At 40.8% G+C, this 21,652-nt stretch overlaps 2 protein-coding genes across 17 annotated transcripts in view; both read left to right on the top strand.

Annotated features, from left to right (window-relative positions):
- The window catches only part of Baz2b (bromodomain adjacent to zinc finger domain 2B), a 269,374-nt gene that overhangs the window by 60,589 nt on the left and 187,133 nt on the right, over positions 1 to 21,652 (top strand). For 2 of the 16 annotated variants that reach the window (XM_029471650.1, XM_029471642.1), the window contains exon 2: positions 12,842 to 12,908. The exons of the other annotated variants lie outside the window; for them this stretch is intronic. The gene's annotated coding sequence lies outside the window, so the exon portion shown is untranslated. The remainder of the gene's footprint in view (positions 1 to 12,841; positions 12,909 to 21,652) is intronic. 16 annotated transcript variants of the gene reach the window in all.
- Positions 8,626 to 10,040, top strand: LOC110289314 (mitochondrial pyruvate carrier-like protein). Its single transcript, XM_021155468.2, has one exon. The coding sequence runs from the start codon at positions 9,488 to 9,490 to the stop codon at positions 9,854 to 9,856; it is 369 nt and encodes a 122-aa protein (XP_021011127.1). The 5' UTR covers positions 8,626 to 9,487; the 3' UTR covers positions 9,857 to 10,040.

The following is a 21,652-nucleotide window of genomic DNA, read 5'->3' as shown; positions in this document are numbered from 1 at the left end:
TTTTTTTTTTTTTTTTTAATATTTATTTTGTGTATATAAGTACATTGTAGCTGTCTTCAGACACACCAGAAGAGTGCATCTGATCACTTTACAAGATGGTTGTGAGCCACCATGTGGTTGCTGGGAATTGAACTCAGGACCTCTGGAAGAACAATCAGTGTTCCTAGCCCACAGTTAGGAATTCATAACCCAAGTTTCATCCTTACTTAATGTCTGTGGATGTCTCCAGTTTGATAAGGGCCAGGGAGGAATGGCAATCAGTGAGGGATGTGGACGGGCTCTCCTCCCTGGCCTCTGCCTCCCATGGTTCTCTTCGTCTTGGCTAGTGACAACTTTCTCTCTTGTTGGCAACAAGGAAACCTCATGGTGGGTCAGCAAGACCCCTTAAGGCACTTTGCTACCATGGACCACTGGTAGTCAGAGTTTGGATCCTGGGACCCACGTGGTGGAAGCAGAGAACTGAATCTACAGACTGCCTCTGACCTCCACAAGGTCACTGTGGATGCTTGCTCACCTTCCCCAAATGAGGACGTGAAATATATTATTTCTCTTTAAAAAGGAAACATGCGGGACGTGCTGGCACACACCTTTAACAGCAACACTTAGGAGGCAGAGGAAGGTGGGCTCTGTGAGTTCAAGGTCAGCCTTGTCTACAGAGTGAATTTGGGGTCTGTTTGTTACACATGGAAACCCTGTCTTGAAAAACAACAAACAACAACAAAATAGAAGGAAAAAAAATGTAAGGGTTGACTCAACTCCCACCCCCATATTTTATTCCTTTTTGTATATCGTAACTATTTTCATATTCTACTTGAATCACATCAACAAATTATGTTGGGTGACCTTACAAAGTGTATTCACATTCTGACCCTTGATCATTACCTGCCACTTCCTAGCTAAGTTGTGTTATAGTCCTCCTCAGCAGTTCCGGATGGGGGCTCATGTAACCCCTCCCCCCCTTTTTTTTTAAGACAGGCTGAGAGATCCTTGTAAAACTTGCTGTTTTCCTGCCTCGGCCTCCTTTGTGCTAGGGTGACAAGCAAGTGTCACCTTCACATGATTTCCTAATGTGTCTCCTGGTGACCCTGCTGTGGAGACTAACCATGGCTTGTGTGTCAGGTTTCAGACACACTTTCCTCTACATTTGCATTCAATATTCTTTTGTTGCTTTCAAACTCTTGTTCCCATATAGCTTTCACTAAGCCTCCCCCTTTAACACCCTAATGAGAATTTCAGACTCTCAATTTTGCATGCTTCTGTGTCTTTCCATTTTAATTTTCTTCTGATATTTGTTTGAAATATACTGTTTGTTTTCATCAAGAAGGCAAGAAGTGCTTTTCACTTTTGTTGACTACTGAGCAACACTTAGATAGCAACAGTCTTGTAACAGGTATCAAATGCATTGTTTTATGGAGTAGATGAGTTACATCTTAGAAAATTTACTTGTTCTTTTGAAACAAGGTCTCTCTGTACCCCTGGCTGTCCTGGAACACCCTATGTAGACCACGCTGGTCTCTAACTCAGTCACTTGCCTGCCTTTTTAAATGCTGGGATTAAAGACCTGGTCACCATGCCCTCCCAGTAAAATCAGTTACTATCTTTATCCCACTGGATCCTAAACTGAGGAATCTTCTCCTCCTCCATTGGACAGTGTCTAGCTGTGTAGCCTAGGCCGACCTGGAACTCAGTATCCCTCAGCCTCAGTCTCCTCAGTGCTTGCATTACTAAGATGCCTAGCTTCAGTGTTGGCATTGCAAGTGTGGTCCACCATCCCCGGGAATGCTAAACTGCTTATGTGGCAAAGGCTGTGGCTTTTTTTTTTTTTTTTCCTAGTCTATTCCTTTGGTGTTTAACATAAGGTAGTTTGCAATGTACAAATGCAGTTTATCAAATAACGTGCTTTTTTGTTTTATACGGATCAGTCATAGCAAAACAACTTGTCAGAATGTTTCCCTTTATGTGTTTAAGGCCTTTTGGTCCCTGGTAACCAGCTGTATATTCTATGAAATTAATATTTTGTTGTGTTTTCAAGCTATATAGGTAGTTCATGAGGAAATTAGATAACTTTGAAAAGTTGTCTTTGATTGAAATTTAGTTATTTAACTATTAATTATTGTGAGTATATAAGTTTTGATGACATTTTCTTTTCACAAGTAAGGCTTTAATGGTTGTCTTAGAAAGTTTTTATTTCAAAAAAGAGAGGGAAGAGAGAGAGAGAGAGAGAGAGAGAGAGAGAGAGAGAGAGAGAGAGAGAGAGAAGCAAGCAAACAGAGAGGTGGTAGCACTCTTGATCTCTATAAGTTTGAGGCCAGCCTAGTCTGCAGCAAGTTCCAGGACAGCCAGGGCTACACAGAAACCCTGTATCAAAAACTAGAAATGAAAATAGCAAAAAGAGAAAGTCTTTATCTAGTTACCCCAAGACACACTCATAAGGAATGCATATTATAGAATATAATAGACTGGTGTAGCTCTGATAGATTTCTTGCCCTGCATGTAGTATAGACCTTGGATATGATCCCCAGGACTTCAGTGAGGAAAGAAAGTGAATGTTTACAGTGCTTCTAGATTTTCTTTACTCCTTGTTTTCATTACAAAAATTATATTTTTATTAGAAATGCTCAAATCTATTTATGAAGTAAACTTATTCCCCATGACCTTGTCAGTTACAATTCCAGAGTTGTTTTTTTAATAGTCTGTTAGGTTGAGGATGGCTCAGGTAATGTGCTTGATTCACAAGGAGGATGTGGGTTCTGGTCCTCAACAACCATGTCAGACTGTGTCAGACTGGCTGTGTCTGGAATCTAGCACTACGAGGTGGGACGACGCAAGGCTTTTCTGGGCTCACTGGCCCTCCAGTCTAGCCTGAGCTCCAGGTTCACTGAAACAGCCTGTCTCAAATAATGATGTCGGAAGGATAGAGGAAGTCCCTGACATCCACCTCTGGTCCACACATGTACTCTTGGGTATGTGCACACACGTACAGGTTTGCTGTAGGTCTTTTTTTTTTTTTTTAAATTTGCTAATATATATATTAATCGGTAGTTTTCTTTTTCTTCTTGTGTTATAAAATGTCTGTATGTATACAATTTTCTCATAAAGAGTATACAGTAGGCATCAATACCTTAGAGCATTTCTTTATAGAGAACTATTAGATTTGTCTCTAAGTTTAGGAAACCAGAGGTTTATGCATAGTTAATTTTTTTCTGTGCATTATAGATCTCCAAAGAGAATAAATAGTGTATACAATTTTCTGAGTGTATTTCACCATAGAACTCTATGAAACTTTTTTAATGGGCTGTGTAATCTGTATGAGGAACAGTCCATACCATTGATTTTTTCCTTAGTAAGTATTTAGGACTCTTAGCAATAATCTTATACGAGACAAAGACTAAGGCAGTGGGAAATGGGAGCTACAGTCCTGGTGTCCTGACTCTTACGTGTGCTGCCCTTGCAAGAATGTTTATTACATTTATTTCTTTATTTGGTGAGAGAAGAGAGGGAGGAAGAGAGGATTCTCTGAATTCTTTAAGGTGCCTTTCAAATTTTGTGCTGAACTTATAAATGCAAGTAAAAACTAAAAAGGAGTTATATCAAATCTTAAACTAGAATTTTCAAATCTGAACTAAAATGCTCGCTTAATTTAAAGCTTTCATATAGGAGTACAAGACCCCTATATTTTAACATGATTTCAATAACAATACAGCGTATACCAGAAGGAAACTTTTGATAATCCCACTGGTTTAGTCCAGCCCAAAGAAACAAAGCTATTTGTAATTCTTACTTGAAAATATAGTAACACTGTAAGTTTTTATAAAGATCTATGCTGATAGTTTGGTTACTTTACACAACAATATTCAAGTAAAATATAATAAAATCAAATTAGATGACCATTTACTTATTCCGTGTATTCTGCTTCTATACTTGTTTGTTTCTTTATTCGGTTTATTCTGTTTTTATAGTTTATTTATTCTGAATGCTCAAGAGTACATGGGGGCAGAGCCCTAAACCACATACTAGTCAGCATTCAGTTGTGGGTAATTTTTTAACTTCATTACCAAGTCATGTATGTTATCCATTAGGCTTCAAAGAATAATCACAATGCTGAAATACGCCAATAATGGAAATAGATTATCTATGTGCACGTTATCCAGCAACAGAAAGAGATGTCCATAGCCTTCCCTTGTTTAGATTTTTTTTGAATATTTTTTATTAGGTATTTTCTTCATTTACATTTCAAATGCTATCCCAAAAGTCCCCCATACCCTCCCCCACCCACTCCCCTACCCACCCACTCCCACTTCTTGGCCCTGGTGTTCCCCTGTACTGAGGCATATAAAGTTTGCAAGACCAAGAGGCCTCTCTTCCCAATGATGGCCGACTAGGCCATCTTCTGCTACATATGCAGCTAGAGACATGAGCTCTGGGGCTACTGGTTAGTTCATATTGTTGTTCCACCTATAGGGTTGCAGACCCCTTTAGCTCCTTGGTTAGTTTCTCTAGCTCCTCCATTGGGGGCCCTGTGATCCATCCAATAGCTGACTGTGGGCATCCACTTCTGTGTTTGCTAGGCCCTGGCATAGTCTCACAAGAGACAGCTATAGCAGGGTCCTTTCATCAAAATCTTGCTGGCATATGCAATGGTGTCAGTGTTTGGAGGCTGATTATGGGATGGATCCCCGGGTGCAGCAGTCTCTGGATGGTCCAGAAGCACCTGAACATTTTTTCAGGTGCTTCTCAGCCATTTGGTATTCCTCAGGTGAGAATTCTTTGTTTAGCTCTGAGCCCCATTTTTTAATGGGGTTATTTGATTTTCTGGAGTCCACCTTCTTGAGTTCTTTATATATATTGGATATTAGTCCCCTATCTGATTTAGGATTGGTAAAGATCCTTTCCCAATCTTTTGGTGGCCTTTTTGTCTTATTGACAGTGTCTTTTGCCTTACAGAAGCTTTGCAATTTTATGATTCTTGTTGAATCTTTGTTGATTCTTGATCTTACAGCATAAGCCATTGCTATTCTATTCAGGAATTTTTCCCCTGTGCCCATATCTTCAAGGCTTTTCCCCACTTTCTTCTCTATAAGTTTCAGTGTCTCTGGTTTTATGTGGATTTCCTTGATCTACTTAGATTTGACCTTAGTACAAGGAGATAAGAATAGATCAATTCGCATTCTTCTACATGATAACCACCAGTTGTGCCAGCACCATGCTATCTTTTTCCACTGGATGGTTTTAGCTCCCTTGTCAAAGATCAAGTGACCATAAGTATGTGGGTTCCTTTCTGGGTCTTCAATTCTGTTCCATTGGTCTACTTGTCTGTCACTATACCAGTACCATGCAGTTTTTATCATAATTGCTCTGTAGTATAGCTTTAGGTCAGGCATGGTGATTCCACCAGAGGTTCTTTTATCATTGAGAAGAGTTTTCGCTATCCTAGGTTTTTTGTTATTCCAGATGAATTTGCTTTGATGGGGATTGCATTGAATCTGTAGATTGCTTTTGGTAAGATAGCCATTTTTACAATGTTGATCCTGCCAATCCATGAGCATGGGAGATCTTTCCATCTTCTGAGATCTTCTTTGATTTCTTTCTTCAGAGACTTGAAGTTCTTATCATACAGATCTTTCATTTCCTTAGTTAGAGTCACACCAAGGTATTTTATATTATTTGTGACTATTGTGAAATAGATTTTTTGATATTCAATATCTAATTCATTCTTCAATTTTCAGAAGCATTGAGATTTATCACAGTTAATTTGGATATTTGTAACTAAATCCAAAGTAACAGGTAGCTCTCTAAGTGCCTGTATTTATCTAAGACACTATGCTCATGGATCTTGCGGGCTGGAAGTATACCTCAGTTGTAGGGCACCTGCCGTCCAAACACACTTGGGGCATGTTTGGTTTTGAAATTACTACTTAATTCAGAATTTTCTTACCTCGTACAGTTTTGTATGTGAAATGTGCATTTCTTGCAGAATGGTGCAGGCTGCAGTTACAAAGCCTCTGTGTTGCCGTGAGTGTCCGGGCAGTACTGTAGAAGGACAGGTAGCCACACAGTGCTCACTTAGGCATGATCATTCCCATTTCTTTCTTTTTTTTTTTTTTAAAGATTTATTATTACACATACATACACTGTAACTGAAGAAGGCATCAAATCTCATTACAGGTGGTTGTAAGCCACCATGTGGTTGCAGGGACTTGAACTCAGGACCTTCGGAAGAGCAGTCAGTGCTCTTACCCACTGAGCCATCTCTCCAGCCCTCATTCCCATTTCTTTTGTCATCTTTTCATGTCACATGGCCAGAGTCCTTCAATTGTATACCTTTACAGAGTGTTGTTCTCTGTGCCTTACCATGTTACTCAGGTCATTTAATCTCTGAGCTTCAGTTTCCTCTTCTACAATGATATTTATTCTTTGTCCTTCACTGATAAATTATGAACTAATATAAAGACATAAATATTCATAAGTTATAAAATCTGATTCATATATGTATAGATGTGAGGTAGGAATCTGTAATGTCAGAGGCAGTCATGGAATTTTGCCAGATGATTCTTAACCACTGATATCCTTTCTGTAATTAAATGTGTACATTAGGCATGTCTGTGCACACAAACTCTCACTCAGCATTTATAACACATACATAGAGCATGTCATGGTTGTTATTATTATTATTATTTTATTGTTATTATTATTATTTGGTTTTTTTTCGAGACAGGGTTTCTCTGTGTAGCCCTAGCTGTCCTGGAACTCACTCTGTAACCAGGCTGGCCTTAAACTCAGAAATCCGCCTGCCTCTGCCTCCCAAGTGCTGGAATTAAAGGCGTGCACCACCACTGCCGGGCTGCATGTTATGGTTATATAAGGCAAAACTGAAGATACTGTATAAATTTTAAGAGCATTGCCCATGAACAGTCAAAGTTTGGTATTTGCACAATTATGTTGATATATTGGGAATGTATTTTAGCCAAACCATATAAATTTCAGTTTACTGAGGCTCAGACTTTGTAGAAACATAGGTAATAGATAGAAAACAGCTTTCAGCTTGCTATTATCCTGCTATGCCCACGTTTTCTGTCATGTGTGTTACTGTTTTTTCTTATCAGATATGAACAACAAATGATGAAAACAACACTGGGAGCTAAGATTAAACTTATAAGTTGTAAGGAAAATTTGAGAAAAATTTCATAGACTTTTCTCTAACTAGTTAATAAAATCAAAGCATTTTCTACTCAAATATTGCATGTCAGGATCTGCATTTAAATTACAGTGTCTCAAGGAGTTGTGTCTTTGCTTACTGTGCAGTTTGATCACACTTTTTCTAGGACAAAGGATTCAAGTAGAATGTTTTATAAACATAGACCATAAAATGGAATAGGGGGAATCTAGAATAAGTGATTTAACAGTTTAATATTGTTTCTCAGAGCCTTTTTTAAAGCTTAAACTACATTGCATATGTATATATACACATATATACATATATATATAAATATATATATATATTTGTAATTGTTATTTACAATATATATGTAAATAACACAATGAATGTAAATGTACCTACTACATATTCCTCCTTCCTTTTACATTTATTATTATATATTTATTTTATTTTACGTGTATGGAAGGTTTGGTTGCATGCATGTCCATGCCTTCAGAGGGCATTGGATTCCCTCGAAGTGGATGGACAAATGGTTATGAGCTCAATGTGGGTCCTGTCAGTTGAACCTGGGTCCTTTGTAAGACCAACAATCACTCTTAACTAGTGAGCCACCTCCCCAGATCCATTTCGTCTTATTTTAAAAATAAGGAACAGATAGACTTGAAATCTTAAATATCACCTCAGTTTCCTGAGGTACCTGCTAACTGCTTCTATGCAAATGTTTCTGCATTGTTGTACTCCATGAATATATGATCTACAAGACTGGTTGTCATGTGATAAAACCATGCAAGTTGAGTATCTCTTACACAACATGCTAAGGACTACAAGTATTTTAAATTTCTTTTATTTTTAAATTTTGATGTATCTGGACATATAGCATGAAGTGTTTTAGGTTCAGGAAGCAGTTCTAAGCATGGAATGAGTGCTATCTCTTAATCAGATAATCTCAGGATGGTATTGTGTATGGTTTTTGTTTTGTTGTTGTTTGTTTTAACACGCCTACATTTTGACTCTAGCCTTTGACGTGAAGTCAACAGGTGTAGAATTGACAATTTGTGGGCTCACAGTGATGCTCAAATGTTTTGGAATTGGAAGCATTTTAGATTTGGGGTTTTCAAGTCGGAGTTGCTTAATCTGCCTTTTATTTTCTGCACTATTTCCACCTTGCCTTCTCCAGAATCTTTACTTTCCATGTTTATATAGTTTATGGTGTTTGTGATATTTCATTATTATCATGTGTTTTAGTCACTGCTTTATTTCTGTGATGACACACCAGGACCAAAGCAACTCCTGTGCAGGAAGACATTTCATTAGGGCTGGCTTACTGCTTCAGAGGGGTGGTACATTATCATCACAGCAGAGAGCATGGTAGGAGGCAGCTATGGTGCTGGAGGAGTAACCCACCAACAGGAGGGACAAGTGTGTGTGTGTGTGTGTGTGTGTGTGTGTATGGTGGGGAGGGTCGAGGAGGGAAAGGAGAAGTGAAGGAAGAGTAGGAGGGGAAAGGAGACAGAGCCTAGCACTGTCTTTGGAAATCTGTGAGTGACACACTTCCTCCAAGGCCACACCTCCTAATCCTTTCAGTTCCATTCCCCGGTGACCAAGCATCATTCTATGGGGCCATTCTTCTTCAAGCCACACATGGTAAAAAGGGATATACTTTTTAAAATTCATACTATACATTTTGATCCTGTTTCCCTCTCCCTCTACTTATTACAGGTCCTCCCCACCTAACTTTATGTCCTTTAAGGAAAAAAAAATTCCCCAAAGCAAACAAGAAGAAACACACCCCCACCCCAACCCCCCACCCTACAAAAACTCAAAACAAGTAAATCAGATTAAAAAGTCCACAAATAATATCATTCAGTAATTTTGTGTTCTCCAGCTACCACTCCTGGGCATGGTGGAGCCTGTCCTGAAGTGTGGTTGTTACACCCAGTGACACTTCATTGTAGAAAATTGATTATACTTTCGCCAGTGGGTATCAATTGCAGATAGCTTCTTGGTTAGGAGTAGAACCCCCGTTTCTACTCACCCATCTCAGTGCTGGGACCCTGCCTGGCTCAGCCTTGTGTGATTGCCATAGTCTCTTGAGTTTATATATGCATCAGACTATTGTGTCTAGAAAAGGGATAGGGCGTGTATCTCACATTCAGTTGATACCCTGAAATGATATGCTGATGACAAATTGATTTCTTTGATGGTTGAGCAGTTAACAATCTATAAAAATTTGTCTGCAAGTTTTAATTTCTTAAGAGTCCCAAGTGGCCACATTCTGTGCTCTACTGGTGGCTGGAAGCTTGGCCGTTGGCACTTCTCCGACAGGCTACCATGGCGGCGGTAGTAGCGCTAATGCGGAAAACGCGAGATTATTTTAAGACCAAGGAGTTTCGGGATTATATAACCAGCACCCACTTCTGGGGTCCTGTGGCCAACTGGGGCCTTCCGCTGGCCGCCTTTAAGGATATGAAGGCCCCCCCTGACATCATCAGTGGCCGCATGACAACGGCCCTCATCTTCTACTCCATGGCTTTCATGCGCTTTGCCTACCGTGTCCAGCCTCGAAACTACCTGCTGCTGGCGTGCCATTTCTCCAACGTATTGGCGCAGAGCATCCAGGCGAGCCGTTACCTGAAGCACCAATATGGTGGGGGAGCCAAGGCTAAAGCCGCCAAAGCCACCAACCCTCCTGCCAAATAAGCTGATGACTGGGGGGGATGAGAGGGGTAGCCTGAACCGGACTTTGCAGCTTGCAAGCACTGGACTCTATTCCTCCTAAAGAAAAGCCAAGGAAAACTTTGGTTTGCAAACCCAATTTAAACCAGTTTGGTTAATTTAAAAAAAAAAAAAAAAAAAGAGTCCCAAGTGAATTTGACATTATGAGAATTAAAATTTTAATTTGACTGATTACAAGCAAACTGGTAGCTGATTTCTATTTCTCTTATCCTCTGGTTGAATATCTTTTATATCTTATTTGACAACTGTTTGCTCTCGATCTCTTGAACCTATTTTTTAAATTGTTTTTTTTCCTATATATATATTGTAGAATATTCTTTGGAGATGTTTTTCTCATATCTTGTTCTTTCAGTTTGATTAAACTGTTTTTGTTGTATGTTAGCTTTAAAATTATTCCTTTCGGGCCAGCGAGATGACTTACTGGCTAAAAGCATTGTCCGTGAATCGTCAGGGCAGAGAGAGAGTTGACTCCTGGAAGTTGTTCTCTAGCCTCCAATACAGCTCACACTCATTCACACCTGCAGAACACAGACACACACAGGCACACACCTAAAAAATTAAAATTGTTCATTTAAAGTTACTAGTGTTTAGTATGATGATGCTTGCACATACACAGTTGCGGGCTTCACATAACTAATTATGCCTTTTTGTGATTTATTTTTAAAAATGTTTATTATTCTAGTGAGTAGACAAAAACTTAATAGATTAAAACAAAGATTATACCTCATGGTTTCTCTGTATTAGTTATTTGAAGCTGGCCTCGCAAGGCTGTCCCATGCCTGTTGTACAGAGCTTAGACGTGGGATTTGACAGTTGTGTCACATGGTTGATGTTGGTTGTGATTAGACTTCAGCTGGGCTCCTAGCCAAAAATCCTACGTGAGTCAAAGGCCACGCTGAACAGAGTTGATGATAATAAACACATAGGGTTCTTTCCTTGCCCATAATGGGAAAGCTCCTAAATTCATCATTCTTGACTGCTAATGTTGTCAAGTTGAGTTTCTTACCCTAGTCCCACTCACCTCTTTCTGATTACCTGACTTAGATAAGGGTTTGGGTAAGCGTTGAATCTGTTCTTTCTTGAGGAATAATGTAACTTTATAACTTTCATCCATCAATGTGATCGGTGTTCATAGTGTTTAGAGCCCAGACTTGTCCTTGTATTCCTCCAATAGAACCAACCCAGCTGTAAGGTACTGACAGTGTTGTCATGTGTTCATGGACCTGGCTCACCAGAGCAGTGGGTTTGTCACTGTTACTGAGTTTGCTTTGAAGCTGCCCTAACTTTATGTCTTTTAGCTTTCCATTTTCTCTTTAAATGAAAAATAATTCTAAAAGAATGAAAAAGAGAAAAGAAGGAATAAAGAACACATGAAAAATAACCAGAAAGATGGTAGAGTGAACCCAACTTTGCATCGGCTGTCATGTAGAGTATAAGTGTCCTACCTTTACCAGTTAAGAGCAAATTGATTAAGCTGGGCAGTGGTGGTGCACGCCTTTAACCCCAGCACTTGGGAGGCAGAGGCAGTGGATTTCTGAGTTCGAGGCCAGCCTGGTCTACAGAGTGAGTTCCAGGACAGCCAGGGCTACACACAGAAACCCTGTCTCGAAAAACCAAAAAACCAAAAAACAAACAAAAAAAAAAACCAAAAAAAGAGGAAATTGATATCCATTTTGGATGAAATACAAGACATAACTTTATGCTGTCAAAAGAGAAGCCCATTAAAAATATAAAAGAAATAGTAAAAGGACTTAAAGATATTCTCCTCAAATATTAGTGACATGAAACTGGAGAGGCTATACTAATTGCAGACAAAGTAGATGTCAAAACATTCTAAGAGAAGACAGGTATCAATGATAAACACCACCATCAGAAAATTTTAAGAAATAACACATGCACCTTTTTTTTTTTTTTTTTTTTTTTTTTTTTTTTTGGAGACAGGGTTTCTCTGTATAGTCCTGGCTGTCCTGGAACTCACTCTGTAGACCAGGCTGGCCTCGAACTCAGATATCCGATTGCCTCTGCCTCCCGAGTGCTGGGATTAAAGGCGTGCACCACCACGCCCTCACATGCACCTTTAAAAAGTATATAAAATGATCAAAGTCTGATATAAAATTTCTAAGAAAAGTACAAGTAAGCAAGGTTATTTCAGAATATAAAAACCTCATTACATGAACAACCACTAATAAACTGGGGCAGGAGGTCTGTCTGCTAGAGCTGTGCATGTGTGCACAAGGCTCTGGGGTCAGTTCTCCGCACCAAAAGAACAATGACTCCAACAAGAAGGCCGTGCAGGGTAGTAAATAAAATAAACACTGCTCATTTGTACCTCGGTTTACTCTTCTCTTGTTTAGTAAGTGTACTGGCTAGTTTTGTGTGGCAACTTGACACAGGCTGGAGTTGCCACAGAGAAAGGAGCTTCAGTTGGGGAAATGCCTCCATGAGATCCAGCTGTGAGGCATTTTCTCAATTAGTGATCAAGGGGGAAAGACCCCTTGTGGGTGGGACCATCCCTGGGCTGGTAGTCTTGGATTCTCTAAGAGAGCAGGCTGAGCAAGCCAGGGGAAGCAAGGCAGTAAAGAACATCCCTCCATGGCCTCTGCATCAGCTCCTGCTTCCTGACCTGCTTGAGTTCCACTCCTGACTTCCTTTGGTGATGAACAGCAGTGTGGAAGTGTAAGCTGAATAAACCCTTTCCTCCCCAACTTGCTTCTTGGTCATGATGTCTGTGCAGGAATCAAAACCCTGACTAAGACAGTAAGTTATACAAAATAATTATAGCGAGTACTGCTTGAATCTTTTACTCCCAAAACAAACTCTGTAGTTCTATAATACCACATTGGTGTCCAGTAGTGTAAGTTATTTCCAGCATTATCCAAGTTTGGGTCTCAGGCCGCTACCATCCCAGATGTCAGCCACAATGAGCCTTCTCTGCCGTTTGCATTTCAGCCTGGGTGACTCCATTGCAGGGTCCTACGACCGCCTCATATTCAGACTGACACATTGGATTTGGAAAGTAAGTGCCTGGATGAAAAGACACAAGGGCATGATCCAAAAGGGTCCTGAGCATAGGGGCCTCTGACTCCCATGGAGTCAGCATGTGACACTGCATTCTTTTCTTTTTAAACGTGTGGTTAAATTGGTTAAATTATGAACTCTAATTCCAGCCCCACTCCCATCTCCTGCTGTTGATCTTTCTAGAGGTGAACCGCATCATGAAGGCCTAGCATGTCCACTAGCCATCTCTCTAGGAAGACTAGCCAGCAGGTGCTGGCATATGCCTTAAGTTCCAGCACTCGGGAGGCAGAGGAAGTCTCTGTGAGTTGGAAGCTAGCCTGCTCTACAGAGGGACTTCCAGGACACCCAGGGGTACATAGAGAAACCCTGTCTGGAAAAACCAAAAGGCTAGTCATCTCAAGATTACAAAAGAAGATAGATTTAGGAGTTTTAGGACCTATGACTTAGAACAGAGGCCAGCAGGTAAACTTGTTGTGAATCCTGTTCTTCCAGATTCCTTCAGCTTGAAAGATCTGGGTCTGCCAGCATCCCTTGTTTTATTGAAGGCTCTGAACTCCATCCACATCAACATAGCTCTTACCACTAACTATCTAGGGAGTCTGATGAAAGCAAACAAACTGGCTTTCCCATTAGTGGGTTTGTTTTTGTTTGCTTCTTTGATTCTGGGGATGGAATCCAAGCCTTGGGCATAGAAGACAAGCACCCCCTCGCCCCCATGGATAGAAAAAGCAAACAAGTTGATAAAAAGACTATTTTAGCTGAGCTTGGTGATAAGTCCTTATAATTTAGTGGTTGGAGGCAGGAAGATTATGAGTTTGAGTCAAACCAGTTCTACATCGTAAGACCTTGTCTCCAAAATGAAAAAAGACCCCAGTAGGAAGCCCTGGCAACATAAATTAGTGACTCAGTGTCTGAAGTTTGTACAGCATCTTACTGGGTATTCAGGTTGTATTGGTTCAGCCAGGGAATAGGAGATTCAGCCAAGTGCCAGAGGGCGCAAGACAGAGGTTTAAGGTTTTCTGGAAGATGCTGCTTTTCATAGAGGGAGAAGAGGGATGAGAGAGGTGAGGGGAAGATAGAATGTTCTGGGCTATAGATGGAAGGAAAATGTCAGTAAAGCAAGGCGTCCCTCTTTCCTCAGGGATATGTATATGGTAGATTTTCAAAATTGAATACACTGTACTTTTTCCTCTTTTAACATTTTCTGTATAGTAGAATCTCATTAAAAATACTGGAATGAGGGCTGGTGAGATGGCTCAGTGGGTAAGAGCATTGACTGCTTTTCAGAAGGTCCTGAGTTCAAATCCCAGCAACCACAAGATGGCTCACAACCATCTATAATGAGATCTGAGGCCCTCTTCTGGTGTATCTGAAGACAGCTACAGTGTACTTACATATAATAAATAAATAAATCTTAAAAAAAATTAGAATGAAACTGTCAGTTTTGAAGAGTAAAATTGATTTTAAGGAAGAGGTTCGTTTTTACAAGTTCCTCCCTCACTTATTTCAGAAACTGAAGAATCCCAGCTTTTCTGCTCATTTAATTTATGAGCAGTTTGAAGACAACAGTCATAGACTTCTTTTTGTTTATTTCATCTCCTATGGTTAGCTTGGGAATGAGGTTATATGACTTAATGTGTAATGTTTCTGTATCAGAGGTGGGGTAACAAACAAATACATGCGGGAATTAGAGGTCAAGACATCATAGGGTATGTGTGTGCCGTATGTGTATGTGTGCATGTGTCTGTGTGTGTGTGTGTGTGTGTGTGTGGAGATGGCTCACTGGGTGAGAGCACTGAAAAGCCCTCCTGTTCACTTGTGAGAACCAGTGTTTGCCTATAATTCCAGCTTCAAGGGATCTAATTTTCTTCTGACCTCTTTGGGCACTTACACATGGGGCATCAGTTATGTAGACACACATCCATAAATCAAATTAAATCAAATCTTCAAGAAGAAGACAAGATTTTTAGCCAGGTATGAGGCTGCTTGTTTGTAATAAGAGCAGTTGGGAGGTGGAGGCGGGCACTGCTGTGAGGTGAGGCCAGCCTGGGCTACGTAGCAAGGCCCCGTCTATCGAAGACTGGTTTGTTATGGTGAGGATGGTGTTAGTGTTACTGAGCAGACCTCTTGCCAGACTCGACACGGTAGCCGCTTGCTTACTTCCTATGAGAGCAGGGAATCTAAGATGAGACCCACTAAAGCTCAGCTAGTCATCCGACTAAAAGTGCTAACCTGTCACTATCTGTCCCCTCCTGTCAGCAAATCCAATCAAATTATTTGAAATTCAAATCTTAAAACCAGGAAACTCAGAAACCAAAGAACTTTAAACTCTGCAGTTGGCACGAAGAACTGATGAAGAAGCTTAACCTGTGTAGCTTACAGATAACTTTATATAAATAAAATGATTTCCAGTATTCAGTTTATCTGGGAGGCACTTTTGTTGTCTCCCTTTGTTAAGTGAGGATAAATAAGTGGTATGTTATTGCTTCTCGGTCTGTAATCTATTGATTTTCATAGTTTTTCATGTGATGCAGCCTGTTTTAATATCTCGGTATTTAATATTTTTTTTTCTGATGGTTTGAAGTTTTTGTTGCCTTTCTGTAGGTATCATTTGCTCATTAACAGGACACTATATCTAGTGTGTGAGGGCAAGAGGATTTACCAGGGGCAACCGGAAGCGTTGGGGACTGCTGCTTTAACCCCGTGCTGTTTCTTATGGTAGGGAGTAGATACAATAACATGGAATTAACTGTGATGGTCATGCATCAGTGTGAACTACACCACTCCCGAATCCCACTCTGAACCAATTAAAAGGTGAATTTGGTTTTTTGAGACAGGGTTTCTCTGTAGAACAGCTTGGCTGTCCTGGAACTCCCTTTGTAGACCAGGCTGGCCTCAAAGTCTCAGAGATCCAGCTGTCTCTGCCTCCCGAGTGCTAGGATTAAAGGTGTGCACCAACTCGCCTGGAAAAAGGTGGATATTTATTTCAGCAAAAGACATTGTGACTTTAAAAATTAAAGCACATCGCATACTGGATATTTCAGATCTTATCCTTGATTTATGGTGATGGGCATCATAGCTGAAACCTGCCATTCTGGCCCTAAAGTGCTCAAGCATTGGGCCATTGATTCCCTGGCAGAAGTTAAATCGTCTGACACCAAGATGCATGCTTGTATCATGTGCGTTTAAGATGTTTGTCCTGTCCCCACAATAAGCGTGGCAAATAACATTAACATGGAGGCCGCACTGCCCGCTGTGTCTTTGCATTGTTATGGGACATGTAAAGGCACACGCTAGTCGCCAGGACATAGGTTACTGTGACATCGTCTTTGATACCAACATTATTTTGCCTTCATCTTATTTTCTCTCAACTTCTTCAGCACTCTTTATTTTATATATTATGTACCTTTGTAAATTGCCTCCTATCTGATAGCCCAGGGCAAAATATAAAAATACACTAAGTGCAAAAGAATCTCATAATTACAAGGAAAAATGTAAATGTGTATTTGAGTAAGGTACCTAAATTAGCTTTGTACTAATATGTAATTAGGTGATTATTTTTATTTTTAATTTTTTAAAGATTTTTTAAATTTTATATATATGAGTACACTGTAGCTGTAAAGATGGTTGTGAGCCTTCATGTGGTTGTTGGGAATTAAATTTTTAGGACCTCTGCTCGCTCCTGTCAACTCTGCTCACTTAGTCCCTGCTTGCTCTGGCCCGAAGATTTATTATGCATAAGTACACTGTAGTTTTCTTCAGACGCACCAGAAGAGGGTGTCAGCTCTCATTATGGGTGGTTGTGAGCCACCATGTGGTTCCTGGGATTTGAACTCAGGACCTTTGGAAGAGCAATCAGTGCTCTTACTTGCTGAGCCATCTCGACAGCCTCGATCATTCTTTTTGTTTTGTTTTGATTTATTTATTTATTTTGTATATATGAGTACACTGTAGCTGTCTTCAGACACACCAGAAGAGGGCATCAGATCCCATTACAGATGGTTGTGAGCCACCATGTGGTTGCTGGGAATTGAACTCAGGACCTCTGGAAGAGCAGTCAGTGCTCTTCCAGCGCTGAGCCATCTCTCCAGCTACCCCCTCCCCCCATCATTCTTATAATTTCCAAATTCTTAACTTTTTTTTAGAGTCAAGGGAACATGGTGGAAGTTGTATGCAGCAGAGGGGAGCCTAGAAGCCCGCGAAGACTTGCCTGAGTGACTGCTAGAGGAATGACGTGCTCTTTGACTATTTGCTGAGTTACAGAATCAGGGGAGGAGGAAAATCAACACGTAGCAATGGGTCAATAAGAGGAGGACAAAGGGAAAGGCAGGGAGCTGCTTGTCATTCTTAATTGCATGCATCACTGCCTGTCTGGTGTGCATCCTATCTAAATCCCACTGTATGCAACCAAGTAAAAGCTGTGCGTGGTGTTCTTTTTATCCCCCACAGCTGTGTGTGGATCACTTAGGAGGACATTGTTGTCATCTCATGAGAGACATCATTACATAATATTTTCAACATGACAGCCTTTATTATAAAATGATGTCTCCAAAGAAATTTTAATTTAGTTATCTATATGTGGTATATTCTCAGATTCTCAGTAGTTCTCAAATAACTCTTTAACTAGCCACATCTTCTATTCATTTATTTTCCAGCCGCCAGGACAGTTTCTTGTATTTATTAGGTGCTTATTAATAATTTACCATGCTTCTGTAGCTTTGCATCATCATTTTCCTCAGCAGACAGATGTGCTGTCCTGGTTCACCAAATGCAGGCGTTTGATATCATCTCCTGCAGGTTGCAGTGCCCCCTGTGTACCCCTTCACGGGGACTCTCTTACAGAGGTTCGTGTATGCTGCTGCATCTTGGACCTTTTCTGCTTTGTTACCTTGTACATGCCTTTGTCCTCATGATTCCAGGAAAAACCTTGCAGTCGTGAGTACCATTAAAATTTGCCTTGCTGAATTCAGCTCTCTAGTGCTTTCCCAGCAGCGTTGTTTTAAAACATGTTTGTCCTGCTGCCTTTCCTGTGACCCTTCACTTTATTATTTAGCTTTGTGAAAACCGAGCCCTCCATTCTTACAACCCCCCCTGCGTCACTTCCGGTTCGGTGATCCCTCTCCAGCGTTCTGCTCCGTTGTGCTGGGCACTGTAATGTCCTGGGTTCCTGCTCCTTTCTTCCCAACTGCCCATTGAGCCCAGAGCCTCAAAGCTGCTTAAATTATTCTGCACTATGAACCTTTTATCTTGTCTTTCAGAGACCAGATCCCAACAATTGCCCCACACCGGTGATAGTTGAGCCCCTAACTTAGTCTGTGTTTTGATTTTCCTGTCCTATTCCCTACTTCGAGGTTCTTAGAGTGACTCTGAAAGGGCAGTAAAGCCAGGCTCACCGCTCTTAGTCAAGCATACCGTCTAGGGGCGGGAGTCTATCCAATCCATTTGTTGGGGCTTTCCTGGTCTTCTGTGATCTCTGCTTCCCTTTTCTACAGTTTCAACTTCCTCCATACCAGCCCCGCACTTTCTGGTATTATATTATATTTATTTTTGTTGTTTTTAAGAACCCCAGGACTTCCCATGCAGAAGCCGTGGAGCGTGTCCGTCTCCTCATCCTGGCTTTATCCTGGTCACAAGATTTGCCTTCCTTGCCATTCCTCCCTGTCCTTGTTATTCAGCATCATACTTAGACTGTAAACTCTAAAAGACGGAGACTCGTCTTCTGCCTGCTACAGGTCCAGCAGTGTCACATAGACAGTCAGTACTCACTAGCCAGGCATGATGGTGCATGCCTGTCGTCCCAGCACTCTGAAGGGCTGTGAGCGTCAGTCAAGTGGAAACTTAAGGGTTCTGTGGAAAGTTGGTTGGATGTGTTTTGCTGGGGCAAACATGTGAAGCAACGTTTTGTTAAAGTGGATGCAAGTCTGAAAGGCTAAGGCAGACTCATAAAGGAACATTTCGCTGAAGCAGACACAGGAGACAGGTTGTTCTGTGAAAGCAAGCCCATGAAAGGGCTCGTGGTGAAGGATTCTTTGCTAACGACAGGCATGTATTGGTCTGCCTTACATTGCGTAGTTGAGTTACAGTTGCTGGGACTGCAGACTAGGGCTGATTAGGTGCACAAGCTGAGGCAGGACGTGGAGGACATGTGATGTTTGGGCTCCACAGAGTGATGGAGACAGAGCTTGGCTTGCTGGGAAAGCTAGCTGTGCTACGCTTGTGGGTCGCTCAGTCTTTGCTGATCTTTGTTTGCCAAAGAGAGGCACAGAGCTTCTGGTGTTTCTGTTTGTCCCTCCTGCTGACTTGAGCTGAGGCTGAGGCCTGGCTGTCTCTGCTAGGTGGTGTCACTGCTGTTGCTAACCGGACTCTGGTTACTAGGCTGCTGGAGTATCTGTTAAGTATTTGCAAGTGGATCGAGCTGCTGCTGCCTGCTAACCTGTGAACTAAACTGCTGATTTCCAGACAAGACAGACAGGAGTTGCTCCAAAGAACCTTTCCAAACAGGTTCACTTCTTCTGTATTCTTTCTTTTCCACTATCTCTGGTGGGTGGTGAGCTACAAGGGGGTTAAAGCGTTAACCCCCTTAAACATAAGGTTTTTTTTTTTTTTTAAATAAGGTTATACTTCGGCCTTTACCTCAAAACAAAACAAACACCCAGAAATATTTACGACATCCAAGAATAAGAGAGTTATTGAATTAATGGTTCAGGAACAAGTGAGTAAATTAGAAGATTGTTTTAATGAATAAATTAGAAGGTTGTTGTAGTGTACTTTCAGTTTCTGTGACAAACACCAGGACCAAAGCAATTTGAGGAGGAAATACATTATGACAGTTCCAGGGAATCGGGCAGAATCCGAAGGCAGGAACTTGGAGGCAGGAACTGGAGGCAGGACCTTTGAGGACTGCTGCTTCCTTCCTGTGGCTTACACACTTTGCTTTCTTACACAGTCAGAGACCACACAGTGCCCCTGCCCACCATGGACTCAGTCTACCTACATTCATTCCTCATTAGTCATGTAAGTGCCCCATAGACTTGTCTACAGAATAAATAGCTCCTGATACTCCATTTTTGATTCTAGTCTATGTAAAGTTGCCAAAAACCTAACCAACATAATGGTTTTAAGGTTGGTTTATGATTTATATCCTGATTTTCACACTTATTAGAATTGTTGTTGCAACATAAACATTAAATTTATTATTGTAGCCATTTAAATGTGCATTAAGTAGCTTTACGCATAATCCTGCTCCTCACCAGGACATTTTTCATATTCATAGCTGAAACCCTGTACCCACTAAACATACCCAGCTGTTTAATTTCCATATCTATGAATTTGACTGTCATCGTACATTTGCCTTTGTGACTGGCTTATTCCACTGATCATAATGTCATTCAGGCTCACCTATATTTTTCGTAGATTGTTTTTCAGTATGTTTCATCATGTACATAGCAATTACTTTTATTTATGTCCTACCCCTTTCTCGTATTTGGGTACCTCAAAATAGTTTACAATTTCAACTAACTCAATTTCACCATTTCCCTGTGACGCTAGTAATTATAGTATAGTAAAACCGAAGTCCTGATGGGTCACCTGAGGACATCATGAACAAGTCACATTTAAGGTCAGAGTCACATACATATTCCTTGCTAACCTGAAGCCAGATTTCTTATATAGCATGACATCATTCTAAAGTCCTAAGGGGGAAAGAAAAAAACCCAAGCCTATAGAAGTAATTCGTTTATATTCCTAATTAGTCATAACAAAATTATTTTAATAGAAAAAGTGTCTAAAGTACCTACAGTCTAGTTCAGCTTAATCTGAAGTATTTATTTCTTTGGCCTGTGTAATATTAGGTTGGATAATTGCCCTGTTAGTCTTCCTGGCCAGCCTCTGATATGGATTTTTCATTTAGGTTAGAATAGTATCATTTTATTTTCTTTGCTATGGTACATACAACTTTGTAAGAACTGAGAGCATATGTTTGACTTGTTGCTGGCTTGTTCAGGTTAGGGTCTGTTCTTAATGTGACTGCTAAGGCTTTGGGTTCTGAGCGCTTTGTGCATGGGAGACAGTTCTCTGCTCCCAAGCTCACCCTTCAGGCAGGGGTCTGATGAGGAGAAAATGGCATTTTGACCCTGCATTTCTTGATAGGATTGCAACAGGCTTGATTCGATAGGAATGAGCTGCTTTTCCATATTTAGGGAATGTGACTTCCATTTCAAGTAGTTCCTGACTCTAAAGTGCTTGTACTGCTAAAAATTGAATTCCATGAAGAGATGAAGGTATAGTGGGAACAACCTTTGCTTATTCTCAAGTGAGTCAGTCGCCTGTTACTTCACCCAAGAGATTGGCTCACATTCCGTAACCTCCGGAATGTTTCAGCCCCAGTTGGCAGCACTGCCACCTCCTTCCTCTTGTGTCCATTTGCCTCAGAAGTGGAGCTGTGAACAAGTGAGCGGAGCTTTCTGAGAAGTGCTGGTTTGTGTTGAAAGACTAGAGTGGTAAGGTGGGAAGACAAGCAGTGTGTATGTAACTTTTAATAAGTTTACCACCTTTCAATAGACAGTGTTGCTTTGTCTGGCTTCATGAACAACAGTAAGAAGCTGTCATGTGCGTTCTAGCCAAAAGTTGTGCATCAACCTAGGGAAACTGTGTTCTAGTGAGGTTTTTGATCACATACAGCTTGTAGGTACATTTTGAGAGACTGCAGTGTGTGTGTGTGTATGTGTGTGTGTGTGTGTGTGT

The sequence above is a fragment of the Mus caroli genome, chromosome 2, assembly GCF_900094665.2.
Source record: "Mus caroli chromosome 2, CAROLI_EIJ_v1.1, whole genome shotgun sequence".
NCBI classification, from domain to species: Eukaryota; Metazoa; Chordata; class Mammalia; order Rodentia; family Muridae; genus Mus; species Mus caroli.
Note: the sequence above shows the minus strand (reverse complement) of the source record. Positions and strands in the feature narration are given on the sequence as shown.